The sequence below is a fragment of the Micromesistius poutassou genome (assembly GCF_964030765.1).
Source record: "Micromesistius poutassou genome assembly, chromosome: 22".
NCBI lineage: Eukaryota > Metazoa > Chordata > Actinopteri > Gadiformes > Gadidae > Micromesistius > Micromesistius poutassou.
Window position 1 is genome coordinate 7,416,879 of NC_140292.1, and position 27,842 is coordinate 7,444,720.

A 27,842-nucleotide genomic window follows, 5' to 3' on the forward strand; every position below is an offset into this window, starting at 1 on the left:
GCTAGCATGGTTGGTTATTTTTCACTAATCACACTCTTCCTTAACCCTCTGAGGTTTGTGGAACTATTCACAATGTGCATTAATCATATATATACTCTACATATATAATCAAACCTTGAAGATGGACTACAAACATGGAAAAGGGGGACTGAATGATTGAATTTAACTTTTATTTGCAACCAAAAAACACAAACACAAATGACATACAAAACAACCTCCACAACCACCCATGTGCGAGCCCACGATGGATAGAAGCACCCGCTATACATATGATACATATGTGTAGCTTTGTTCAGGTAGTGGGTTTTCTGCCGGTTTAGGCCTAATGTTAAAGTACAAAAAACTGTTTCCCTATTAACATGACATGGAAAAGAAAGTTAGGCAATACATACATACATACATACATACATACATACACGCACGTCGTCAGTCCATTGCGGTACAGTCGTCTATGCTGATCACTGTGACCTGTTCTCCCGCACACCTCCTAGCCCCCGCCTCGCACTGCGTCATCGTCACGGCAACACTGGAACCTCCGTGGCGGACGCACAGCTGCGTAGAATCTTCTGCACATTCTGCAGGGTTCTGACATGTGCACCGGCCCTCTGAGTGTAGGCGATGAAATAGGGATTAGCATTTTATTATTAGGATTATTATGGTATAGCCAGTGAATATTCGATAAAAAAATTATTAAAATACGATAAAAAAAAAAATATATATATATATATATATTAAAAAAAGTGTAATTGTGTGGTTTTGTGCTTTTTGTGTGTGTATCTGTAGTCATGTAGAATCGACATGACCACAGATACACACGCACGCACGCACACACACACACACACACACGTACGCACACACTCACCGTGACAGCTTTGGCCCGGCGTGCAGACAGGGCAGGAAGCGGTGGTGGCGCTGGCCGCCCACACACACTCGCCGTCGTCGGCCAATGAAAAGCTGCGTCCGAGACACCTCAGCGCCCCGAGCTGACACACACTCAGCAGGCGGGTTCGGCTCGCGCCCAGGTTGGCGCACAACAGCAGCGACGGCCTGTTGGAAAAGAGAAACGCATCAAAACGACATCAGTTTCCGCTCGGTCTTGGGACCGCCATTATAAATGTTTCATGCGAGGTACGGGTCAGGTACATTCCGAGCCGCCTTCATCTTGATAACAGAGCTGAAGGCTATCAAATCACTACTCACTGATAATCAAAAAACACTTTTGTCGTTTACTAAAGAGATCGGTTCTCAACACGTTTGAGTAAAGCACTCGTTTGTCGAGTCAACTGCAGCTCTACTCACGGGCATTCGAACGCCATCCTGCACACACACTCGGAGGCCCCCTGGGTCTCCCACAGCTTACAGCCCAGGCCCGGGGGGAGGGTGGGGGCCTGCGGCACTGCCAGGGCAAAGAAAACACAGGTCATCCATCAGTTCATTAAATAAGTGATGACAGAAAGGATTTTTGTTGCAAACAAATAGAAAATATGAACAATTGCAATTGCCTCATCAGCCTCTTACACAAAAATGTAATAATTGTATTGTATAATTGTATTTCCACACACTCTGTATGCATATAATCCCAAATGCAGTGCACGCACGCACGCACACATGCACGCATATACGCACACACACACGTGTACAGTACAGCTTTCTAAATGACGTTCCGATTCCTGACCAATGCATGAGGTCGGTGGTTCCAAACCTGGGGTGCACCTCACGGCGGCGGCCAGGAAGGGGGACCACTGGAGCCCCGGACTGCACAGGATCACGGGCTCCGGGGCCTCCAGCGCCCACCCCTGGGGACAGGACAAGGAGACCCTGTCTCCGATCCCGTAGGTCGCTTTGGTGGGCGTGGCAATGACGTCGCCTCTTATGGCCGGGGGGTCACATGACGCTCCTGTTGAGGCGGCGAGGTTGGGTTTTAGATTGAGACTTGGATAAGGAATGTACTCATGACAACTCAATATGGAATAACAAAACCCTGGTAAGAAGACCGAGGAGGAGAGTTTGCAGAGTGAGGCACCGGGAAACTTTAAAAAGGAGCGTGCACAGGTAAGCTGGAAGGACAGACAAACGGACGGAGTGGGCGTGCAGTGAGCTGCCCGTAATGGAGAGAGTAAGATTCAGATCCCGGGGTAACACTCACTTCTGCACCGCTTGGGTCCAGTGGTCCAGGTCTGGCTGGGGGTGCACTCAGCCATGGGCTCTCCGACCAGGTAGTAGCCGTTGATGCACTGGTATTCTATGCTGCTACCCACCGCGTACGCATCCTTAGGGCTCTGCGTTTCACAATAAAAGCCTCCACTATCAACAGCATGCTTTTTGGGGAAACTGAACACACCTTCCGTCAACCAATCCAGTATGGACGGTTAAAACATCCCCAGAATATTATGTTCTCAAGAGATATTCTGAAAGTCATGTGTGGTTGATTGTGGTTGAGCACAGTAGTATCCGGAATAGAAAAACATTTCATTATCTTCAATGTGTCTTATTTTGCGTTACAACTTCCTGTTATGTGTGTGTGTGTGTGTGTGTGTGTGTGTGTGTGTGTGTGTGTGTGTGTGTGTGTGTGTGTGTGTGTGTGTGTGTGTGTGTGTGTGTGTGTGTGTGTGTGTGTGTGTGTGTGTGTGCGTGCGTGCGTGCGTGTGTGCGTGCGTGCGTATGTCTGTGTGTGATGCAACATAAGGTAAGCGTGTCTCACCTGGATGTATCCGTTCAGGAGGTTAGGGGGCGGGCCACACGTGGGCCTGACGGGCATAGACAGATCAAAGCATTGGGGCTCCATCAGCCTGAAAAGATATATATAATATAAATGACACTTTAGTATTTATTTGAGCATTGACTTGAGGTCTTCATCACTTCATGTATTTTTTCTAACCAGGTAGCTCTACTTTCTTAACCAGTATCAAATTCTTGGGATTTTCAGATGTTGTATTCTCTCTTCACTCACTCACTCACTCACTCACTCGCTCACTCACTCGCTCACTCACTCACAAACGCTGTGAGCTTGATATCCCTACATCAAACAATATGTCTGAGCTTCTTATTTGGTTTTATATGGACGGAATGAACACATTGTTCATTTAACCACACGTATAATCATTTTAACAAATTAAAACAATATCAAATATTAATGAAATGAATATGTATTTACGCCTCCTACAATGCATTTGTGTTATACACCAGTATGACATTACACTGTCGCATTTAATAACATTAGCATTGCATTCTCTCTCATGTCTTTGTGTGGGCTGGTGCCTGCGTGTGTGCGTGCATGTGCGTGCGTGCGCGTGTGTGAGTGTGTGCGTGTCCGTACTTCAGGTGCTGGATTTCTGGGTCCTCACAGGGTGCGCGCTCAGACGATGCTCCAGAACACGGAGCACCGGAATTGGAGCACGTTGGGTTGTATCTGGTCCGTGACCTCTCACCTCCAGGTTCTGAGGTACAGGCACTCCAAGACGACCAGCAGCTCCAGCTGTCATGGATCGGCCCTGAACGGTCAATAAAGTTTTGTTTGATTTTGATTTATCGCCGCACAACTTTGGACATGGACCTTCGAGGGTTTACTGTTTTCCAGTTTTTACTAAAAGTCTATCAGGCAAATGTTTTTCTTGTCGCCATGGCAATATCTATGAGTCTGACTCAAGTTAATACATTTAAGAAATATGAATTGATCATCTCAAAATCATATTTCTTGAACATACTATGGAAGGATTTTGAAGTTAGTGGTTATAATCAACTTCAAATATATTGACAGTAAAGCAATATCAATAAAGAAATATGATACAGAATACATAAACTCTATTACACTATTAACTATGTTCCTATTTGTATGAATTTCATATCACTCACAACATCAAACAATGTGCTCTAAAGTCCAACAGAGATAAAAATGCATAAAAGCAAACCTCCCAACTCGTTAAGTCTCCGTACGACATTAAAGGTCCCATATCATACCACCAGGTGTGCATGGCCATTCAAAGCCGTTTTGAAAATCGACCCCTTCCTGTGTTTTAGTGCCATCACAAGTGGGCGTGTCCACACACCTCGGTGGACGCGCCCACTTGCGTCGTGACTAAAACACAGGCTTTGTAACGGCTAATCACGCTCACGCCCCGGTGGCACAACACGGGACCTTTAAGCCTCGGCCTACGCAGTCCACGACAAGTCCGAGACCAACCGATCATCGTCCCACCTGCCGCCTGGCCCCGCTCACACTCCGGCCCCGAGGTGCCGGGCCGGCAGACGCAGGAGCACGTGCCGGCGGAGAGCAGCGGCCGGCCGTTGTTGCGGCACGGCGGGCAGTGGCACGGGTGGCCCTCGGCCAGGTACTGGGCGGTGGCGCGCCGCAGGTTGAGCCGGCGGCGGCCGGCGCACGGCACCTCCTTCACCAGCTCATACAGCGGCCGCAGCTAGGGAGGGGCATGATCATAATAACTAGAATAATAATAATAATAATAATAATACAAATAATGCTATATAAATCCAAGTTATGGATTTATATAGCCCCTTTCATAATACCCAATGTCTCTTAACAAAAAAGGGGAGGGCTAGGGGTCAAAGGGATTGGTGAAAATTAATGTTTTGAGGTGCTTTTTGAACATGGGCAGGGACGGGGCAGAGCGCATGTGGAGCGGCAGGCTGTCCCAGCGTGTGGGAGGCCAGAGTCATTGAGATGTTTCTGAGGTGATGGAAGCGGATTTGGTGATGTTGTGGATGTGACGGGCCCGGCAGGGATCGGGCAATTCACTTTAGGACAAGGGGCTGGTTGAAGAGAAAGGAAAAAAAAAAACGACACAGGATGCAAGCAAAGGAGATGCGGAGTGGGCCTCTGAGAGAAGGAGGGCGAAAGGTCAGAGGAGAGGGAAAATGGGAAAAACGTGTACAGGATACATGAAAGCCGAAGCTTGAATTAAAAAGGAGGCCAAAGACGGATTTCTGAACTCAAATGGGGGACAAGGCTGATTTCGGTACCTTCTGGTCGATGACGTCCGGGAAGTCTTTGACGGAGGAGGCCCAGTTCTCGTACATGGCTGCGTTGGCCTCGGGGTCCTCCACATCCAGCACCCCCAGACCGCTGATGAAGCTCGCCGCCCCGCCCACTACGTTGGTCTTGATGCGCAGGGTGTTGGTGTTGTGTCCTGCCGGGAGGACGATTCAAAATCATAATGTGATGTAATAATTATTTCATATATATATTGTATTAAACAGGATATGATAATATAGAATAATAATTAATAAAAATATGTGATGTTATTTCATATATTTGTATATAATATGATTATTTGTCTTTTTCACTCTCTCCTGATTCAGAGGGCTTTGTTGGCTTCGAGAAAATACCCAAAGCACCACCAATTTAAGTAAGATACAAAATAATCATAGTAAAAAAAGGAAAAAAAACAACAACACAGAAAATACAGTAGGCCTATAATATAGAAAGGTCGATAGAAAGTTCACTCTCTCACATTTGCACTCTGATGTAACGATAACACTACTCACCATGGCTGGATTTGAGTGAAGATGTCAGTTTCTCGCAGACCGTTTTGACTTTTTTCCGAAAAAGACGACGTTTCACCTTCCTCCAACACCTCTGGTAGTCCGTGTCTGTTGTGCCTTTTGAACACACAGTCACACACAACGCATGTTATTATATATAGTTTAACAATTTTTGTAAAATACAGAAAAAGGATGAGAATTATTTGGCCCTTTTTATCGAATGATCTGAATGATCGCCAATACAGCACACAAACCCATCACTATACATCTATTTCCGTTTTGAACAAATACATGTAGAAGTTTACAAATACACATTTTGATTCAACAAATTCATAGTTTCAACTATAATGTTTTTTTGATTATTAATTACAATAATAATTATGTGTATTTTTTTCTTTATATTTTGCAACACCCAATGTCATTATTCCAAGTAAAAGTGCATAAAGTGCTTTATAGAATAGTCCAGAATTCTATTAACACCATGGTGCGTGCGGTGGATTATTGTCACTGAAAGTCCTTCCGAAAACCGTCCATTTATGACGTCACAAGTGTGAACGTCCACCTAAATGTATTATGGACAGAACTGGACCTCATTCATCAGGGTGGTCTACCCCACTTTGTGACATCACAAATGGATAAAAAAAAAAAATAATAATTACTTGTCGATGCAAGGGCATCCCGATCGAACTCCAGCAGGGCCTGGTACTGGCCTCCCAGGGTGCCCTCGGACATGTAGTGGCTCCCGTAGGTCTGCAGCAGCCTGCGGTATAATGGATACTCGTAGTCCAGCGGCAGGGAGGACAAGGCTCTCCAGAAGCCCTCGGACAGTGTGAGGTACTCGGGCGCCGTGTTCTGGAACTGGGCCAGCGCCACTTGGTTCTTCAGGATCAGAAGTCTCTTAGCCTGGAGGCAAAGGGGAGGTGGATGACAACTCGTGTTCGGCATGAGTCGACCAATCAGAACAGATTCTGCTCCAAGGGAATGAGAGTCTGAGAGTACTACTCTCACTCTCTCGAAGAAGAATGATCGTTATATGACAAAATGTTATAGCAGAATGTCTAGCTGAACGTGCTGACAGAAGGGTCTAGCAGAAGGGTTTACCTTGCCCTCGCTGACTTCTTCGTGAAAAGTGATCCGGTTGTGTTCAAATAGGGCGTTTTCTTGAACGTGGAGCACGTAAGACCAGGAGCTCTCGTAGGATTCGTCAGACCCCTCGTTGTCAACTTTGACCTGTACGAGTGGCCAAAAACTAGACTATAAAACACATTTCAACTGCAAAGCACACATTGGAGACTACCAAAGTGAGTGACTAGCAGTAGGCCCCTCAAGATAATAAACAAACCATCTCCCTTCCATAATTGGAGGTCTTTCGGCAGTTTCAAGAAGCTACAGGTTAATTACTTTTAGAAACCTTTTCAACCAGTTTTACTTCAAAAGATCCACCTCTACCAGTAAACCTTGTTATTTAAACTTCAGGGAGAAGTCAGGGAAAGGTTAAGAAATACTGCACTGCATATATGTATTGAAATGAGTTAATGCTTACAGTATACTACATTTCTTTATGGAAATGTAATCCCAGGTCTGTTCAATGAATTCCCAACAAATAACCACTGGATGGCAGTATACGATTGTTTACATGCCTCAAAGTTGTACGCCAGGAGGCTCTGTGGCAGTCTGTACAGGAGGTTGTGGTCTCCGCTGTACACCTTCCTACATTGTCCCCCAAAGCTCAGAGTGTTTATGACGGCAGCTCTCAGCTTCCCAGTCAACAAGTCGTACCTGTTTACAATAACAAACAAGCAATATTGTTGAATTCAACTTTGAGTGAGTGAGTGAGTGAGTGAGGGTTAGAGTCTGTGTGTGTGTGTGTGTGTGTGTGTGTGTGTGTGTGTGTGTGTGTGTGTGTGTGTGTGTGTGTGTGTGTGTGTGTGTGTGTGTGTGTGTGATAGAGAATGTAACATCTGAAACGTCCAAGGATGTGATACTGGATAAAAAGTAGAGCTTCCTTGTTAGAAATAAATCATAGGGTAACATAGACTTCCACCAAACTTTTCAAATGCATACTAGTGTGTAGTTTCTATGCTATTCTACTTTACTTTATCTAATTTAAGTTAATGTATTTCATTCACTAACAGCCTTTGTTTGTGTACAATGCATGCTGGGAGTTCTGTTTACCCTTTGCCTGTGAGGTCAGAGTTGGGGGGAGTTTTGTCCGTATCACAGACATCGTCTCTGCCCAGTGCACAGTCTCTCTCATCGAGGCCATCTTCACAGTCCTGGTCTCCGTTACACACAAGAGACCGGCCAATACACTGGCCTGCAGGAGGGAAACACACAAACACAAACACACACACATACACGATCACACACAAACACGATCACACACACACACACACACACACACACACACACAGTCATCTGTGACCTCCTCTTTCTTTCCAAATCAATTCAGTGGCTACTGCAGCCGTAGCCCTTTCTACAGTCAAATTCCACTTGTGTTTAGTGAAGAGATTTCAAGGCCATATAACCGCTAATAAAAATATAACCCCTTTGCTCCTTTTGCAGTGGAAAAAAATAAAGGATGCCGTGAATGGTTTTAAACCACAACTCAACACCCTCATTGCCTCATACCACTAACATATCTTACCCTTATAAACATAATATTTTCTCGGACAAGCCGAGAATGAAGCAAGCAGCACACACACGGAGCACGTATGCACTGTAGCTCAACGTACCGGAGGTGCAGCGGAATCTGCCCCCGCAGTCCGTCTGCAGCGGGCACTGTGTACGGGCCGCACACGGGAGCACCTCCTCCGCATCTCCCCTGCACGGCGCCCCTCCGTTCTGGGCAAACCTCAACACGGGGCGAGTGCGTACCTGAACAGAAACGAATGACGACGCCGCAATGTCAACCCATTGCAGCGGCAGAAATGTATCTTAACATCGTGTAGATGTTTTGAAGTTGCTTCGTGGCTACGCGCGTATATTAAAGGGGACATATGATACCACCGGGTGTGAGTGTGATTAGCCGTTACAAGCCGTTTTGAAAATCGGCCTCTTCTGACATCACGAGTGGGCGTGTTCATACATCTAGGTCGACACGCTTACCTATGATGTCAGAAGATTTTCAACGATTTTCAAAACGGCTTGTAACGGCTAATCACACTCACACCTGGTGGTATAATAGGTTACCTTTAACGGCTAACGTTGAGGTAACTGCTAACTTTAGGCGTGCAGATGCAGCCTCCTCCTCCTCCTCATGGTTACCATTGTTTCGGTGCAAGCGTCACATTGGGACCATTCCCCGTATTGACCCCATTGGCAGTTCAACGGCCGTCGACAACTAAGACAAGAGGAGGGAATTAAAGTAGGCCGTCATCTGCAGCAGACAAGAGTGATTCAATGTCAAGTACGTTTGTACAGCCCTTATTCCTAGTTATAGTCTCATAGGGGTCTCACGAGCACACTCACTTACAATAGAAAGAAGGGCAGTGCATAGAAAGTCAATGTCAATGTTGTTATATTATGTAATGGGATGTATTATGGCTGTGCTAAATGCCCTCAATGTAAATGTATTATCTGTATCATATTCAATAACATGAAATGATAATCATCATTTGATATTAAAAACACTTTGACATTTGACAATACTGCAATTCAAAGTCAACAAAGTTGGGTAAACATACCAAGATGGATGAGGACCAAAGAGCAGTAAAATGTAGGACAACAGAACGATTGCAAAGTAAGCCTGTGTTGAACCCCAAAACAAGAACATTTAAGCAAATTAAGGATACATGTGACAACATGAAGAATGGTTATGTGAGTTGTCATTTTTATCAGTGAAAGTAAGTGTGAGTGGCCTTAGCCATCGTCAGAAAACAAAACAAAACAACATGAATAAGTATGCATACAAAAAATTGCAAACAAAAACAAAAAATCGTATGCCAGAATATAAGACATGTGGTGGTTTTACCTGCATTGTGGGCACTCTGAAGGCAGTTCTCATGTGGTTAGACAGAGAGGACTTTGGCTATATAACTGGGGAATATTGAGAGTTGCTCAATAGCTGTGTCCAGGACTTTCTCCAATAAAGCAACACAGTGTTCCACTGTGTTTCGTCATTACCTGACAAGAATGGATCCAGACCATTTCATGAGTCATAATGAATAATTAGAGCGGCCTCTGTGTACTGTGAGTAATGCGACATCATCACTCCTTGTTTTTGTCTTCTTCTGTCCAAGCTTATTGGGCAAATATGTCCCAAATATAACCTGTTTCATTGTGCAATTAATACTTTTTTGTGTCAGATTTGTGTGTGTGTGTGTGTGTGTGTGTGTGTGTGCACACGCGTGCATGTGTGTTCTACTAGTTGATGCACGAGATCAGTGCTGGTGCAAAAGTCCCCATGGCCCCATGCCTCAATCCAGATTCCAAGGACCCAGCTACGTGCGAACTCGTTGGTAAATCCGCAGAAATGAAGCCGTTTCAGCAGATGTGCTATAATCTCTTCTGATTAGGTTACACGGTTCACATGTAAGCATGAAGCCTTGTTAATCACTTAAACTCAATTGGGCAAGTTAAAAGGTCTAGGCTATATTTTATATAGCCTGTATGATATTCCTGTTATGAGCATGCAGACTGAAAGTGAACGTGAAAGGAAGGCTGCACAATGTGCTGTTTGTGCTGGTTCCTAATCGACAATCACTCCTCGGAGTGAGAGCATGTGACGACCTGGGATTGGTTAAGAGGACCTACAGTGAAAATGCAACACTCACATCACTCATCGTTTTCCAGGGATCTTTAAAGGACATGGGAAACTCCCAAAAGTCTGCCGAATTTCACAGCTGAGGCCGATCACAAACTGCTGATTTAGATAATCAAGAAGAACCTAAATTACATTTCTCCTAATTCAGTGCATGATGCTTAAGCTTCAGAGGTATGACTTTGAGCCAATATACACACCTGGAAAATACATAATGCTTTCCGATGCTTTGTCTAGGGCGCTTCTCCCCATCACGGACAAAACACAGTTCACCCCCACGTCTGATGAGGTTTAGGTGTATGTTGACATGGTGACATCTGCTCTTCCTCTGTCTGACATCATGTTCCAGAGGACCGTGCACTAAGCGGCAGAGGATGTGGTGTTGCAGGCGGGGATCACAGATCTCCGGGAGGGTTGAGGCAAAGGCAGCTGCCCACAGTTCTATCCCATCAGAGCCGATCTGAGTGTGGTTATTGGCCAGAGTTAGTTTTTTATTTTCCCCATTGGCGTATGGGGCCACTCCTGCTGAGCTGCTCATAGGCCGCAAGTTGATAACCACACTGCCACATATTCCATCTGGAAAGGACAACAGAGGACTGATGAGGAACAGCTCAAGCTGAAACAGAAAAATAACTTTGGTATAACAGCCAGGAGACTGGGAGGTCTGCAGGAAAATAATACGGTGAGAATTGAGGATCTCAACAATCGACAAAACAACAAAAACGATCAGCACCTGGGACAGAAAGGCAACTGTCCCTAAAGAAGTGAGTCCTAGATCATTCACAGTAAAATCTGATGATGGAAGTGTTTAGGCGGAACCGCAGGAGTTTGCTTTGGATCTCATGCAGCGGGAGCAGATCCATGTACGTTCAGACAGACACAGTACCACACCAAGCACAAACACTGACCCACCAGCCGCAGGAAGATCAACCAGACCAGACCACCAGAGAGACTGAGAGAGGAAGCACGACACTGAAGGGGAATGTCTCAGAGAAAGGAATGCTTTTGTGTTGAATGTTATGGGTAGTGTCGGTGATAAGTAAAATAAACGTTTTGCTGCTATCATAAGGTGTGAGGAGAACAATGAAATATATAACCAACAAGGTCTAAGACTATTTGAGTTCAATTGAAATGTTATGTTGGGCAATGTTTTATGGAAAGCTTGAAAATGTATAGGGAGTCAGAAAGGGAGATGTTATATGTCTATAGCTCGGCTATACTTATCATCAACCAATAGTCAGCGCTATGGGTCTTTCTTGAGTGTTATAGCCAATCTAACGGGTAGTTCAACTAGGTAACCAGTGGAATCTTTACCTGCATGGTGAACCGACCTATTAAAGATAGCAACTTTATTAGCAACCATCTACTCGTCGTTTTTCATATTAATAAAGAACCAGTACAATTCCTTCGTTCCTTCGAGAGTTTCGATGTGGGCCAATGTTAAGGTTTAGGCACCTTCAGGTCATTCGTGTTGTCTTAATATGGTCCATCCTAATTGCCGTAGGAGGACTATTTGACAGATGACCCGCCCTAGTGATCTGACTTACATTATCTATGCGTAGCGCTCCCACACATGGCCGAAAGATGTCATCTTTGCTGCTTTTGCCTCCACCCCAGAATAAAAAAAACGTGGAACTTCTGTCATGCAGTTGTAACCTATTTATAGGCTACATGCATGGCTGGGATCCATGTGGACGACGAGTCGGGCTTTCCTGGAAAGCGAAACACCAGTCAGGGACGTGGTGTTATTGTCCTTCCAACCTGGCCGCCAGATGCGGTCTTTGGTCCTGGTTACCGTGTTCGGATTTTTATGCAGAAGAACTGTTAATAAATCGACATTTATTGAAAAGGGAGCGAGTGGTCGACTGAAGGCTACAACCAGCTAGGAGTGAGGTGAGTGAGTTTGCTCACGGCTCTGATACGACCAACGACCCTTCCAAGTTCAACAGGTTAACGTCGTGTAGCTGATATTATTTTTCAACTCATGTCTTTTATTTAAGAGCTTTCGTTTCCTTCCATTTTTTGTTTGTTTGTCCCTTCCTTTCTTTGTATAGAATACAACACGTATATACCTGCTGTATTTAATGTAAGATAGTTATTGGTACAGTTCAGTCACGTAAGTCAGTAAATGCAGCCTAGTAGTTCACTTTATTTCCCCCCGTTTTTGACAGAATCGCAAAATGACACATTTTAATCGCAGTGGGCGGCTGTTTGAACTGAACTGCCTGGTTTGGCTGCGCACCATCATGAAAGAAAGTAGGCTACAGAGGGTAAAAGGGCAAAGCTGTCGCGGGTCCAGATCAACGCACATTAACCAACGTTTATCAACGACAATTAATTTGACAAATGACATAATGTCATCTGATAATCACCAACTGTCCGATTGAGTTAAAATTCCCAAGTTCCTAAGAATTTCCACGTTTACAAAAAAAACAACGATTTATTTATTGATTATTTATTCGGCTGCACCTGTTAAACAAATGGAGTTTCGTTGTTCAAACGTTGGACCACACGTCCTCCTTTAAATGAATACTTTTTGTGGGTTTTCCTTTAATGAGCATAAAACACCTGGCTTGACCTGCGTTAAAGCGCCTATAGTCACGTGGTTACGTTCTCTTCAGCTGCTCCTGCTGTCACTCACATCCTGAGGATGTGAGGAGGATGTTTTTCTCTGCAGCGGAGTCGAAAGAGCCGTGCTGAACAACACCGGAAGCCCTCAATCGTTCTTTACTCTATTATTATACCCTCCTACCAATTTTTCCATTTAGTAAACATGGTGGTGGTCACAGTAATGCGCCATGGCTTCTTATTTTATTTTACCGTATGCAAGCAAAAGTATCCTGCACACCATAGTGCGAAATACGGGGGGGTTTGGGGGGGTCGGACCCCCCCGATTAACCCCTTGAGACCCCCTGAAAGACTCAAAAGCAAAACCTGGGGGGGGTCTCAATCTTGTAAAAAAAAAAATTTAAAAAAATGATATAATAATTTTATTGTCACTAATGATGTGTTTAAGAGATCACCATGTCAAGTATTTATAATTCAAAAATGTTAATAATAATAATTTGTTTAACATTAAGCTGAACCAGTCCTGCGCCTGCGCGTATGCAAATTAGCCATGTGCGAGAGCCCAGAGCAATGACGTAGGCCGTCAATAACAATGGCTAACAAGCGAAAGCAAAATCAAAGTTTATCACTGGCACACTTCGGATTCACATCGAAAAAGGTGGCACTCGGAGATGAGGAGATAGACGATGTAAAGGGGAAAATCAGCTTTGCGCCGGGTGCAAACTAGCAACGACACATGCGTCGGTGTAGAAAGTCAATTGCGCCGGGCGCAAGATAGGGCCCTTCTTCTGTTTGGCGCACATGGCTAATTTGCATACGCGCACAGGACTGTCGGAATGGGAACATGTCGGACTGGCAGCATTACGGGGGCGCGATTACGGGCTGGCGGAGTTACATTTAAAAAACGCGTTCAAGTAAAAATAAATAAGAAAAGCGGAATCAATTTGTGGCGCTCGTTGTTCAATCTGTGGGGCAGCGCCACACATTGGCCTATGTGTGGGAAACACTGCACGGCCATCACACATGTGCTCATTCGGAGCATTGTAAATAATTTATTGTTTCATTGTTGTAGCCAGTTCATTTATGTAGGCTAATAAATGAACCGTCAACAATGCGATCGGGATTTTTGAGGGGGGGGGGGGGGGGGGAGCGATCAGGATTGTTATTGTTGTTGGATGTGTGGCGTGTGTGTAAGCAGGCAAAAGCGTGTGTCACACGGTGAACCCAGCTCTGCTTCAACTTTAAAAAAAAAAAAAAAAAATCGTTCATACTCCGCGTTCGTACCACTAGAGAACGCTCGCGTTTGAGAACCACTGCTATAGGCCTACTGCATAAGAATAATTTAGATCGATATTGCGCAACAATCAGGAGATGGGGACCCCCCCGAATATTGAAGGGTATTTCGCACACTGCTGCACACACAGTAAAAGTAGAATTTCTCAGTCAAGCAGGAATACGACAGAATGTTGCATTATGTAATCGTCAGTTTGTATCATCATAATGTAAAAGGGTAAGTAGGCTATTTTATGTCTTGCATAGTCTTGGCAGGATAAGCTAAAATTGTTTTTTTTTCTCGGCAGTTATTTAATTTCCATTGCATTACAATTTGTAATACAAACATTAATCATGTATGAAAAGATATCAGTATAAATACACACATACAAGTAAATGATAAGTGAAAGGCAGGACTAATATAATACAAATAATATACAACTATAATAGCATTACTAGCAACAAGGTGTGCTCAAGTGCTCAAGTATTTTCTGGGAATGGGAATCGCCAGGGATACATTGAATAGACTAAACACATAACATTACGGTTTCTTTTGAATTCTCGACCGAGCCAGGGAAGTGGGAGTTTTAGATTTCCCAAGAGTTGGCACCAGTCCAACGGGAATAAATGTCATGTTAAGCACCAGTTACACAATGCACAACATTAAGGAACAGGGCAGATAAATCATTAGAATTAACGATTGAAGCATTCTGAGAAATCCCCTATTTTTTGTTTTTGTATCGTGCTTTTTTTGTTGGTCTATTTTTTTCTTAGGGTGGTAACAAAGATTATATTTGCAGGCCCACAAGTATTTATGACTCAGTCATAAATATTTGTGGGTCCACTTTGAAGCATTGTGCATTGGCATGCTGTTTAAGCAGGGAGCATTTTTCATGCACTTCACAACGAGCCTATATATTTTTGTGTTGTTGATTACATTGACATTGAATTCTGATGCATTTGATTAATACAATATGTATTGATGTTTTATATTGTATATTAATTTTTGCTTTTGTGGAGGTGTGTGTGTGCGTGCACATGTATATGGCGTGGCGTGCGTGTGTTTGTGTGTGTGTGCGTGCGAGTGGGGGGAGTCAAGGAGTGGCCTTCTCTGGACCTATTTAATGGTGGTAGTGGGCTGGGCCAGGAAGAAGGGGGGAGTAGTGTGGCTTGAGTCGAGCTGACTACATTGAGTCACCACATGTTCTCCCTCTATAGTTCCACGCCATGGCTGCCTCACTCTCCGTGCTCCTCTCTCTTCTCATACTGGGCGCGCTTTCTGCACAGGAACTGGCCACCGAGCATGGTATGTACCAGGACTTACTAGATGCCTTCCTCGTGTGTGTTTGTCTCTGATATGTTCACATATGTGTGCGTACTAATCAATGTGTTACTCAGACATAAACCGAAGCCTCAGCCTAGAGTTTATCTGGTGTGTACAAACTGTTAGTCATCCTGTTTGTCCCACGACCCGGTGATAAATAGATTCCTTTTTATGACAATGCATTTCCCTTTCACAAAAATGTATCGTTGTTTCAAACACTCTTATAGTGTGTAAGTATAAACTTGAATAGTATAAACTTGAATCTTAGTCATTATCTACCCAGTAATGGGTGGAGGAATCTCTAGCAAAATGATTGTTATTTAGGTATGTGAACATATTGAACACTGATGGTAACAAAGCAAAACGTGACACTTGCTCAGTGATGGGGCTGCTGTCCAGGCATTCAAACAGATACATATTGTGTGTGTGTGTGTGTGTGTGTTGCATAACACTAAAGCGCTGTACAGAGGACGGGGCTTGGAGGAGAGCCAGTGGATTTATAGTGAAGTGGCTTCCCAGGAATTCCCGTGCAGCAGCAAGAACCATTCCTCTCTGGGGCAACGCAGAACAATAGGGAGCACTCTAGTCTGATACTCCCTTTATAGAGAAGGACTCACTGGTTCTGGAGCGTCTGTTTGCCTGTTTGCATACATGCACGGGTGTTGTGTTCCGACGCTAAGGCCCTCGGAATGCGGCTCAAGACGCCTCGAGTGGCTTGTTTTCGTGGCGCTGAGCCACTTGTTTTGGCGAACATGCTGTTTGTGTTCCAATGTGCGTTTGGAGCACCGCTCTGCGCGGTGCGGAAATAATTTTGGAGGGGCCACCCGGCCGTGTGTGCCAGATAGTTAACAGAAACTGTTTTCATAGAATCCCGGGTGCCCCCGCCAAGTCTGATCTATTGGCGCTGGGAAGCGGCTTCAGCGGGAGCCAATTTGCAGACCTCAACACGCAATCAAAGAATTGTTAATAGAAAGCATTTGGAGTGCCTCGCTTCATGCTCTTTTTTTTTCCACCTCCACTCACTGTTTTGTATTGTTTGAAAAATGCTTTCACGGTTGCCAACGCAAAATACCCGTGCTTTTCTCTGGTCCAAATAGAAAAAACTTATTATATTCTAGAGAGACTGATCCTGGACTATCTTGTACTTTTCTGTCTTTTCTGATGGATTCCAGCAGAGAGATGTTGGGCAGGATTAGATAGTCGGTTTGTTGACTTGTACTGGAGGAACCTGTTTACTGTTAAGGCCAGGATGTTGCTCAGAATGGAGATCACAGCTAGCACGTAGCCGAGGGAAATGGCTTCAATAATCTCATATGAAGGGGCCTAAGAGAGGGCGCTCGCAGGACAGAAGTAGTAGTGCTCGGGGGCATTAGAAATGACTGCTATCCCTCCATTGATCCCTTAACACCAACAGTAGGTTTCAGTGGGGCACACCACATCGCTACATGCTACAGCGTGACATATAATAATACGATCACACAAAGTTGTCTATAAAAAGACATTATCAGATGCATGTGATAATGCATCTGATAATGTAAGTATTCATTTTTATATCCATCCAAAATTGTAGGTTTCCCCAAAAAGTGTGTTATTTTTGCAATGGCAGCCTTGTTTGAAGAACACTCGGTATCTACTGTGCGTGTATTTACTTGTGAAGTCAAGCTCACAGCTCACTGTGCAAACAACGGGCCCTGTTGACGTTTATAAAGGAGCGATATTACAGACGCAGGCTGCCAGACCACCAACCTGTCACGCACGTGCGCTCGGGTTATTAAGGTTACACAAGCACTCCTATCACAAAGCTACATAAAAAACAGTTGTGCCCTACCTCTGACTTGAGGTGTACCACGAAATAGTCGTCAAGACCTTTCGGCGAAGCCACCTCAAATGCAAATAAAATATTAAAGATAAGCACACATGCAGTGGCTGAGCGAGTGTGCAAGAGTGCAAGCGCCGTCTTGATAGTACACGATTATTACTGCAAGGAGGCAATGGCCAGTGGGAAACAGTGGGGTGGGAAGAAATGTAACAATGTTTATGATCCCGGTGTGTTTATTAAGTTTACACAAAACATCAATGGAAAACATACGATGGAATGCGCAAAGCCACACTATTTTTTTAATGAATAAAAAGCCATTATACCTTATTCACTGATAAATATGATATATTCTATTTCAATGATCTGTATAATTGTTTCTAATAAAAAAAAAATTCTAAACATTTTCTATTACTAGAATATAATTCCACCTCCAGTACCTTTGTGTACCCCCACGGTTGAAACACACAGACATAAAATACAACAGTGCGGCACTGGATTTTGGTTCACATACCTAATATTTATGACTGGAATCTCTAACTTGACATAGCTTGACATAGAGTATCAGATGTTTTTCCCCCTGTAGGTGTTCCTGGTAGGAGTCATAGATCTGGTAAACAGGTTATTTATATATTTCACCACCCCGCCCTCCTCCTTAAACAAAACAAGAGTCCTAGCTGACAGGCGATATTTATCATCACCACCCATCATTTATCAACTGTAGCGGTGAAGGAGCCATTTTGTCTTTGGCACTCACTCCTAATGTAATATTTTTGTTATATTTTACACACAGACTGAGCCATAATCCCTGTACATTGCAGTGGATGATGGACTTTTATAGATATTATTATAGGGGGGTATGTTGTGAGTTTTAAAGCGTGGCTTATGGCTGTTGTTTGCATAGTGATGGACTATTGAATAAGAGAAAGCCCTGCGCCGCTGACGCTTATAAAGGATGTGATTTCAAGGCTTTATGAAGTTTATCAAGGCTTTCCTATTCTTGCATGAGGTTCCTCGTATCACGCATACCTCAACACAGAGACATTACACGGGTTTAATTCACATATTTGAACAGGTTTCCGGCCTGCCCAAAGTGTGTTCTCTGAGGCCTCTCTCGGGGACGTGTGAGGCCAGTAGGTTCCGATGCGTCTCCCGCGGGGCAGAGTTCACAAACTTCTAGGAAAGTGGAGCTGCCGTTCCCCCCCCTCGGGCACTGCTGCTTCCGCGGTTTTAAATTACGACCCGCCAGCCCGAATCAACCTCATTCAAACAAGTCCCAGCAGGATCCTAGGTGTTGACGACGTGTAAGGGTTAACATGAAGCAAGCGGTTCTGAAGTGTGTCCTAAGCCATAATGTCTGTCCCTCTCCGTCTCCTTTCCCCCCCCGCCTCCCCTCTCTCCCCTCTCTCCCTCCATGGGTCAGTCCTTCCCCATCTGACCGGCTGTGTTTCTAACGACATGGAAACCTTCCGCTGCAGTTGGAATGTCGGAACATTCCAGAACCTATCGCAGCCCGGAGACCTCAGGCTATTCTACATTATAAAGTAAGCACATCTCGAGAAACATGAATCACATTTCTAGGAAATGTGGTGGGCTTGCACGTGGTCTTTGGAACTAATAAAAAAAACACAGCCCGCCGAAATAACCAGGTGCACGCCGCTGTTATCACAAATGAGCTGTTATCATTTTCTCAGTTTGTTGTGTCTATTCGCGCTGCTGCAGCGTTCCACACAACAAGGCGAAACTCTTTTGGTGTTGTTTTGCAAAAAAAACAACACGGCAGATAATGAAGAACACATATACCAGTCCTCTCCCAGTCCGTTCACCGTTCAGCCATGTCTCTCCCGACCGCCCGCCCCCCCCCCCCCCCGCAGGAGTATCCAGTCCCTCACAGAGTGCCCCCAGTACGGGCCCCCCGGCACCAGCGAGTGCTACTTCAGTGAGAACCACACCAGCATCTGGACGTACTACAGCGTGCAGCTCTTCTCCCGGGACCGCGCCGTCCTCTACGACGAGGACTCCTTCCCCATCGAGGAGATCGGTGAGCCGGGAGCTCTTCTTCAGCGGGCTTCACAAACCTGCTGTTGGATCCGTGTTCATTTTTTTTTGTTTTCTATAAAAAAATATTTATATACAGTATATAGTGCAGTTATATAACACAGTTATATGTTATGTATATATGCTGAAATGCAGTTTCGGAAATGTGGTCTCATATCATTTTAAAGGTCCCATGGCATGCTATTTTATGGATGCTTTAATATAGCTGTTAGTAATGCAGTACTTGAAGACGTTCAAGAAATTCTGCCTTGGTGCAGAGTTACAGCCACTACGAGCCAGTCCCACAATGAGCGCTCCACAAACGCGCCGTTTTTAGAGGCGGGTCAAGGTGGAGGGTGGGGGTGTGGCCCTGAGCAGCTTGCGGCCACGGTACCATGCGCTAGTGTTTACAGTGGAACACTGAACACAACAAGCTTGCGTTATTGTGTTGCGTGTTATGCGCCATAACACCAACAGCAGAACGGTTATCCAAAATACAAAGAACACTTGCGTTACAGTGTGTTTTCACACACACATGTGGCGCACTCACGGTCCTAGCTCATTGTCTCATTGGCGGGCCAAATTCTCTGGACGGGCCAAGCAGAGAAATGGGAGGTAATTTGGGCCCCATATGACGACATGCCAGATCCCAAATCTGCGCGTTTGAGCGTTATTTTTTCAAAGGCGGAGCAAGATACCTACTGCTCGTTTTACACCTAACACAATTTTTAGCTACTGGGGGACCATAGGCAGGCTAGGGGAACTCATATTAATGTTAGAAAACCTCATAAAGTGAAAATTTCATGCCATGGGACCTTTGTTTATCTTATTATTGTTGTTTATCTTATTATTGTTGTTTATCTTATTATTGTTGATGTTGTTAGTAGTCGGTGTAGTAGTAGTAGTAGAGGTAGTTGTAGTAGTCTTAGTAGGAGTATATCTTCTTACTTGACAAAAATATTCAACATATTCTTTAGACCACAATAGTCCCACTTAACCAGAATTGTCACAGTTTCTAAAAAAACGACTACAAACATTGATCAAATCCATTACATAAATATTTCATCAACAATATAGGCCTATAAGATATATTCTAAACGTCACCGTTCAACTGTTCCACTTTTCCAACCTCTTTCGTTCCCTCTTATTCACTCACATTATTCACCGTCCTCCAGTTCAACCCGACCCGCCTGTGGAGCTCAACTGGACCCTGCTGACGGTGGCCCTGAGCGGCAACCACTTCGACGTCAGGCTGAGCTGGCAGGCCCCGCAGACGGCCGACGTCAAGACGGGCTGGATGACGCTCCAGTACGACGTGCAGCACCGCGAGGGGGACGCCGACACCTGGCACTCGGTGGGCGTCCGGATCGGCGATCGAGTTCACGCTTTCGATGTCTGGGATGTTGATTGTTGTCAATTTGATTTTAAGATCTGTTAAGTGTCCTGAAAAATGAGGGTGTTTGGTTTCAAACTGATTAGAGTTCCGTTGAAACTAGGATTTTCCTCCGATTTGAAGGACTTGAAACCAAAGTTCATGACCTTTGTTGTCCCTGTGCCCGGGCCCGCTCTCAGAGCTAATGGTTAAGCTGAGGACACAACCTTTACCCCGGGTTATTGGAAAGCAGGAGGTGAAGTTTGTTCCTCGGCTCCTCTTACAGAAAGACCTTCAGAGGAACACGGTGACCTCACTCTATGGGCTGCAGACCAACGTCGACCACGAGGTCCGAGTGAGGTCTAAGACGCTGTCCTCCAAAGAGTTTGGAGCTTTCAGCGACTCCCTGTTCATCCGTGTCGCCTCCAAAGGTGAACCATACAATTTGTTTCTCTTTCTTTATCTACGCCAAGCGATAGTGTCACGCTCTGCTGCTCTAATAAGAGAGAACTAAGCTATTTGCTATGAGAGAATACTGCTTCATACACGTTTTGAAAAAAAGATGTCAGTCTCCGACGTCAAATCTGTTTGCAAAGTCCAACTTTTTCAGGCAGACAGAGTTGACGTATGAAGTATAGTAGTACTCTGTAAATATGAAAAATTGCAGCGGTGTTGAATGTTTTTATTCATCTGTATTATAAAGATATATTATTATTATTATTATAAAGGTAGAATTTCTATTGTAACCTCCTGTGTTTGTTTGTTTTTCATTCTCAGTCTCTAGATTCCCTATTGCCATCCTGTTGATTTTCGCTGCCTTGTGCTTCATTGGCGTTCTAATGTTGGTCATGCAACAAAGGTAAGACACACTCTGCGTTCTGGGCATTGAATTTAGTGATTTACATCTTAATTATAGGTATGTTATTTAAAGTGTACTTTTGCAAGATTTCTTTAAAAGCATTGTGTATGATGTAAGGTATCCACAAAATGACCTGAAGTTCCTGATAGTATTCCAATATGAATGTATCTGTACTTCATTTAGATTGATGGTTATCCTCCTGCCCCCTGTTCCTGGACCTAAAATCAGAGGGATTGACCCAGAACTACTCAAGGTCCGTCCACACACTGCACTACTGTGTTGCAAACAAATTTAAAATTAAATTTAAAAATTAAATAAAATGGCTAGCTGTAAGAAAATTCAGTAGGAAATTGACTTAACTATTCTGGAATGCAATTACATCCAAAATAGATCCAAAAGGTTTTGAGCTTAAACTTATGCTTAAGCAAGGCGCAATATACCTCACATAGTCAGTTTGTATAATGATAATTATATATGTAATTGATTTATATTACATATATAAAAAAAATCAAACTAGATAAGATAAGATAAGATACACTTTATTATCCTTGGGGGGAAATTTGTCTTGGACTCCAATGCTGTCACATAGCCAATGCATACATATGCATACACAGGCCACATATATCATACAACATACAAGAAACAGTGCAATTCACACACACACACACACACACACACACAGATCGATACATAGATGTCACTTCTGGGTTTAACTCTTGACTCTTGTGCGGGGGCAGAACGGCAAGCTGTCGGAGCTGATGTCCGTCCTGGGGGCGCACGCCGACCTGAAGTCCAGCGACCAGAGCGACCCCTGGGTGGAGTTCATCGACCTGGACATGGAGGAGGAGGAGGAGGAGGAGGGCGGCGGCGGCGGCTCGTGCGGCACGGGGGGCGACGGCTCCTCCTCCGCCCGCACGCCCCTCTCCCCCCCGGGCCTCCGGGACGACAGTGACTCGGGCCGGGACAGCTGCTGCTGCTCCGACGGCCCGTCCCACCACGGCCGCTCCTCCTCCTCCTCCTCCTCCTCCTCCTGCGAGCCCCTCGGGGGCCCCCAGGGCCCCGTCCAGGACCCCTCCGTCTGGACGCCCCGGGAGCCGCTCGGAGGCCCCCAGCTCCGGAGCCCCGTGGGGCCCCCCGCCGGGGACCTGTACACCCAGGTGAGCCACGTGCACCGCTCCGGAGAGGTGGTCCTCACGGCTGGGGAGGAGGAGGGGGAGGAAGAGGAGGAGGTGGAGGAGAAGAAGAAGCGGGAGGAGAAGGAGAAGGGAAGCGCAAAGGTCGACTTCCGGCTGGTGGTGATGGCGGACGCCACGGAGGCCTGGGGGTACTCTTCGGAGCGGGACGCGGGAAAGGCGAGCGCGGGGGAAGCGGGCATCGCGCCGGGCCCCGTGCCAGGCCCCGCGCCGGGCGTGGCGCCGTCGGCCCTGCCCTGCGGGGACTACCAGGGCTGTGACCCGGGGGCCTACACGGCCGCGCCGCCCCTGAGCTACACCCTGGTGGAGGGCGTGGACAAGCAGAACAGCCTGCTACTGAGGCCCAACAACACACCCGCCGCCTGGCAGTGCACGCCCAAGTCTGTGCCGACGCCCGAGGGCTATCTGACCCCCGACCTTTTGCGGGACATCACGCCCTAGATTGGTGGACGTGTTTTTCCATGTGTTGGCTTGGCAGCCGATTTGTGTTGAAGATACGGTGTGGTCGGTAACATTTGGCGCCGTGGTTCGTGGCCCCACCGTTGGACTCTCTATCGCCATCTGGAGGAGGAGGGCGACACTACCGCTGTCACAGAAGAATGAAGGTTATGAGCTGGGTGCTCTGGTGGGAGGACCGTGCACCCCGTGGAATGCCACAGGGCCACTTAATGTGTCAGTTGTGAAGTGTTCAACGCAACCACTCCAGGTGGTCTGGTTCATCCTCTTACACAACTGTTTTGCTTAGGGGGGGAAATGTACAGTCCACACAAATACAGATATAACCCAGGGAATGACTTTGTTTGTACTTGTTTGAAACTGGTCTGGTTCGATTTTTCCTAATTTGCCCTGAAGTAAAACAAAAAAAGATTGTCTCGTTGTAGCCTCACCAGAGGTAGCGACCTCTGGTGAGGATTAAAAAAAAATACATTGTGAAGTGTGTTGGTTGGGTGTTTTTTTATATATATTTTTTACTGTTTTCTTAACTGGGCCAAGTATATTGTATCTCATAAAATATATTTTTTAAAAAGGCAATAGGCCACCTCTTGTTTATTATAACATTTAAAGCTAAACCTCTTAAGTCACACCTTTAAAAAGTTTAGACAGAATTTTTTAAGTTATACTTAAATATGTAGGATATACTGCTGCATCACTCTGACTTATCACAGTGCGATTGAATGTGATGAACCTGTTTAAAATTGTAGTTCACTATCTTTGCAAATAAACTCCTTGTGCCGTCTTCACAGTGGTTTAGAGAGTGATCTGTGATTGGTGTACACGGTTTGGACCCTTGTCTGTGATTGGATGGTGAAAAGTCAGATAGCGTATGGTGTATATATAGCTTCTGATAAGCTAGCACAAATAGCAATCGGTCTATTGAAAATAAAAACAAAAGCTACGATTTTCTTTTTTTCTTGGACCAACACTTTTCCAAGATGTCAAAGTTAACGTGTGTCGATATTGAGAAACTAATGGGCTGTTTCACTCTGTTGGAACAGGTAACAACGGGTCATGGAGTTATAGTCTACGATTAGAATATCATAACTATATAAGAATAGCCTAGTATGAAGCTATTTTGAGAGTCGAATTCTTTATATTTGTAATAGACAATTTGCAGAAAGATCGGCGAAAACAACATGCTGGAGGCGAAGCTGGATGACGCTCAGCGGACCCTGAAGTTCTCCCTCTTCAAAGAGAGAAGTCTGATAGAGGGTACCTTAATGTACACTGTGTGTCTGTTATGGGAGGATGTCTCCTCCTGATGGTGGACCAAGGAAACTACCGATAGAGGAAAAAGTCAACTATTGCAGTCTCCCCTTCCATTGCTGTTGACTTTTAAGCAACATCAAAACAGTGACTTGATCCATATGGCTTGTGTTGCAGAGAGAGACGGTATTCTGGCCACGGTGAACACAGTCCAGGAGACGCTTCAGCAGCAGTACAACCTCAGAGGTGGAACCTCTGCCCACTGCTTGATAGCACACATAAAACACACATTAATTTAAATCATAATAAAATAAATGATGACATCACAATATTGAATTAACTTGTGATCTAAATAATCTTACTGACAGACGTTAACGACAGTTTGAAGGACAAAATGGCTGAAATGAAAAGACAGAACGAGAAGAAAATTGCGGTAAGGATGTGGAAGATGTATGAATAATTTACACAGCACATAGACATCCTTTTTTCATTTTACTTAAAAATAGCAGTTCTGTCATTCGAAAAATAAAATTATTTTAAATCAGCATTTTTTTTTCTACACAAATGGTACAACTAAAATTACTTATAGGTATATTTAAGGCTTTGCTTAGCTTTTTAAAACATCCAACACCAGAATGTTAGTATGCTGCCACAATTATTTTTTATAAATGTTCGTAGAACTAACGTGCGTGGTGATATTTCCAGGAGAAAGATGGTGAAGTACAGAAGCTATTGGGTGTTATGGAAGTAGAGGAAAGGCGCCACCAGAGGGCGCTGGAGACGGCCAAACAGCAATGCCAGCGGGAGACGCAGGACGTCCTGAAGCAAAGTAGGGACGCTACCGAGCGCAACATGTCTGTAGATGCCTGTAGATGGAGCTGTTTTTGTGACTTGAACCTGAACTGAGGCATATCTTCCAACAACGGTTTATTACTATGAACTACCGTACTCTCAAAACACAGAAACACACACACACACACACATACACACACGGTTGTTGTTATGTTTATTAAAGTTACACAGTGGATACTGCATATATCCTGTTGAGAAATCCAGAGGTATTCTAACAGCAAATGTTCGTGTTCAAAAGTGATGCTTAGATATATATTTTTCTGACAACCAGTCCAGAAAACTGAACATGAATGATCCGAAACAGAAAAGTTAGAATTTACATTATTCAAGCTATAAGCAGCAAACGTCATTTGATAAATGACTAAAGGAATCATTGATGTCAGTAGTTATCAATCCGACTGTCTTTAACTCTCCGAGGGAACATTACATTGAAGTATGTTGACATTTAAAGTATGGTAACAGAATAAAACTCATTTTGTCGTCCTCCTTTCCTCAAACCACACATTTTTATCATTTTGAGGCCATATCTTCTCCTCGTAATTTATTTTTACCATTTGACCAACTGGGTATAAGGACCAGGACCTGTATCTTGACAATTTGATGGTCAAATATTTTCTTTTGAATGGTCAAACAATAAAAAAAAAACTGAATTATCGCCCATCCCTACAATTGTGAAGAAAAACTACCTACACAGAACTGTCAAGCCTTTGAGGTGATGTGGCATCATGGCCTTGCCCTTTTCACAGTGGAAACTAAAGATGCAGAGCTGGCGGGTCTTCTGGAGAGCAAAGAGGCTGAACTGCAGCGCATGAAGGACACGCTGAAGAACCAGGAGAAGGAGACACAAAACCAGCTCCTCAAGCTCCGAATGGAGGTGAAACCTCAAGTCACACGCCATACGCTTGAATCAAACAGTAACTCACAGAGACAATTGCAAATACTTTGTTGCATTGAAGTTCAAAGATGCTGCTAGTTTTTGCTTGTGCAATGTAGAGAGATGCATGAGAGAGTCTGTGTGGGAGACGTTTGATGTGTTGGGTATGGTTTGCGTCCCATAGCTACGGTACATGCTACAGTAGAGGAGTGTTTAACATTGCTCTGTGTCTGTTAGTTTGGTGCTACGCTCGCCAAGGTTCAGAACTCAGCCCAGCGCAGTCAGCAGCAGACCCAGCAGAACCCCAGCTCCGTCCACCACAACATCTTCAAGAGGGTGATCTGTCTGTCTCTCTGTCTATCTATGCAAGGCCTTGTGTCTGTCGGTCTTCCTGTTGATCCCTGTTTGTCTGCGCTTATCAAATGTATTTGACTAATTAGTGGGATATATCAAATGATAAGAAAGCACACATGGTTATATAAACAGTATGTGTGTGTGTGTGTGTGTGTGTGCGTGCATGCAGGCCTGTGTATGCGTGCATGCAGTGGGGCATGCGGAGGCGTGCGCGCGCGCGCGTCTGTGTGTGTCTTGCGTGTCTTCACTAGAGGACACAAGTGATTAAGTGCTTTTGTGGTTTCCTAGAAGCTGCACTTCATGCAAGAGGAGAAAGACCGGGAGATCATGGCTCTGCGCCAGAGAGTCCAGGAACTGGAGGCCCAGCAGCAGCAGCAGCAGCAGCAGTGCACCAGCGGACCCACAGACGGACTGTTCAAGAGGAGGAGGATGTAGCCGTCCCTCCCCAGCCCGTACAATAACCCATCCCACCATGTCAGTGCAAATCCCATTGAAAATTGTCGAAACTATGTGTATACATTTTTTTGAATGACTTTTGAAATGTCTTTATTTACTTTGTGAGGCTGTTTCTCGCGGTGTTCAGATGTTTATGGTTCGGTTTTATGGTTTTATGGATGAGGTGGTGGACGTAATGTCACAGGTTCATGCAGGACCAGTTTATCCGTGACGGGGCCAGTCCTCCTCTATGACCCTGTATCGGCTGTAATCCAATCGGAGAACAAACGGAATTACTCCCAGCATGTCAGAAGGATCAAGTCATTAATGCCAATTGACTTAATTAGTAGTGTGTTGTACTGCAAGACTAATGCTGACCTTGTAAGAACACGGAGGCTAGGTTCAATAGGGTTAGCTGGCAATATCACAAATGTATTCTTCATTGATTGTCAGTGGAGGGCTAGTCAAACTCTAAAAGGAGACAAAACAATGCCTTTATGTGTGTGTGTTTGTGTGTGAGAGAGTGTGTTTGTATGTGTGTGTTTGTGTGTGTGTGTGTGTGTGTGTGTGTGTGTCTGTGTGTTTTCAGTCAAATCATTACTGTCATCGGTACCATGTTTCACTTTCTTTGTTTTTTAAGAAGGTGGGATTGGGTTCAGTGTTTATTAACGATGACTATGATATGTTCTGCCTTGTTCCTACCCAATAAAAAACAACAACATTGAAACATTCCAGGTAATTCTAGTGTTTGTGTAGTATAGGGAAACACTTGTCACATCCCAGACTATCTGAACTCAAATAATATTCCTAAAAAACGGCAAAGACGAAGGGCGTAGGAAGTATTTAGGTGGGGAGGGGCACCGCCTATATCACAATGTAAAATGTTTCTGCATTTACATGTTAGACAAGATAATCATGTAATGT

The 27,842-nt window shown here is 44.7% G+C and overlaps 3 protein-coding genes across 5 annotated transcripts; 2 read left to right on the top strand and 1 right to left on the bottom strand.

The window, feature by feature from the left end:
* Positions 1–153: 153 nt before the first annotated feature.
* LOC311367440 (complement component C7-like) lies at positions 154–9,528 on the bottom strand. Of its 2 annotated transcripts, none has more exons than XM_084486287.1 (18): positions 9,470–9,528; positions 9,183–9,244; positions 8,764–8,839; positions 8,232–8,373; positions 7,672–7,813; positions 7,137–7,275; positions 6,598–6,726; positions 6,156–6,399; positions 5,500–5,613; positions 4,975–5,141; positions 4,181–4,412; positions 3,317–3,491; positions 2,702–2,789; positions 2,147–2,279; positions 1,703–1,897; positions 1,300–1,396; positions 863–1,047; positions 154–605 (listed from the first exon to the last, which is right to left on the bottom strand). In XM_084486287.1, the coding sequence occupies exons 1-18, from the start codon at positions 9,500–9,502 to the stop codon at positions 427–429; spliced, it is 2,532 nt and encodes an 843-aa protein (XP_084342413.1). In that variant the 5' UTR covers positions 9,503–9,528; the 3' UTR covers positions 154–426. The 2 variants fall into 2 exon arrangements, with proteins under 2 accessions (XP_084342413.1, XP_084342414.1); XM_084486288.1 differs by having other exon boundaries at positions 4,196–4,412; positions 9,470–9,526.
* A 2,456-nt stretch (positions 9,529–11,984) lies between these two features.
* On the top strand, positions 11,985–23,929 carry ghrb (growth hormone receptor b). Of its 2 annotated transcripts, none has more exons than XM_084486290.1 (9): positions 11,985–12,151; positions 15,317–15,404; positions 18,662–18,782; positions 19,113–19,279; positions 20,451–20,629; positions 20,934–21,078; positions 21,425–21,506; positions 21,690–21,759; positions 22,244–23,929. In XM_084486290.1, the coding sequence occupies exons 2-9, from the start codon at positions 15,326–15,328 to the stop codon at positions 23,138–23,140; spliced, it is 1,740 nt and encodes a 579-aa protein (XP_084342416.1). In that variant the 5' UTR covers positions 11,985–12,151; positions 15,317–15,325; the 3' UTR covers positions 23,141–23,929. The 2 variants fall into 2 exon arrangements, with proteins under 2 accessions (XP_084342416.1, XP_084342417.1); XM_084486291.1 differs by lacking the exon at positions 11,985–12,151 and adding an exon at positions 14,296–14,336.
* Positions 23,930–24,132: 203 nt separating this feature from the next.
* On the top strand, positions 24,133–26,918 carry ccdc152 (coiled-coil domain containing 152; the record flags this gene model as incomplete). Its single annotated transcript, XM_084486860.1, has 8 exons — positions 24,133–24,195; positions 24,304–24,409; positions 24,581–24,649; positions 24,772–24,836; positions 25,109–25,232; positions 26,002–26,129; positions 26,367–26,465; positions 26,772–26,918. 8 exons carry the CDS (start codon positions 24,133–24,135, stop codon positions 26,916–26,918), a joined length of 801 nt encoding a protein of 266 aa, XP_084342986.1.
* Positions 26,919–27,842: the final 924 nt, after the last annotated feature.

Excerpts from the sequence above, each read along its gene's own strand:
- LOC311367440 (XM_084486287.1), bottom strand. The coding sequence starts at position 9,502 with ATGAGAACTGCCTTCAGAGTGCCCACAATGCAG. Across the intron at positions 4,413-4,974 it reads CGGACGTCATCGACCAGAAG|CTGCGGCCGCTGTATGAGCT; the intron begins GTACCGAAATCA and ends GCCCCTCCCTAG. Across the intron at positions 3,492-4,180 it reads GGCAGGTGGGACGATGATCG|GGCCGATCCATGACAGCTGG; the intron begins GTTGGTCTCGGA and ends TTGACCGTTCAG.
- ghrb (XM_084486290.1), top strand. The coding sequence starts at position 15,326 with ATGGCTGCCTCACTCTCCGTGCTCCTCTCTCTTCTCATACTGGGCGCG. Across the intron at positions 15,405-18,661 it reads GGAACTGGCCACCGAGCATG|TCCTTCCCCATCTGACCGGC; the intron begins GTATGTACCAGG and ends TCCATGGGTCAG. Across the intron at positions 21,507-21,689 it reads ATGTTGGTCATGCAACAAAG|ATTGATGGTTATCCTCCTGC; the intron begins GTAAGACACACT and ends TACTTCATTTAG.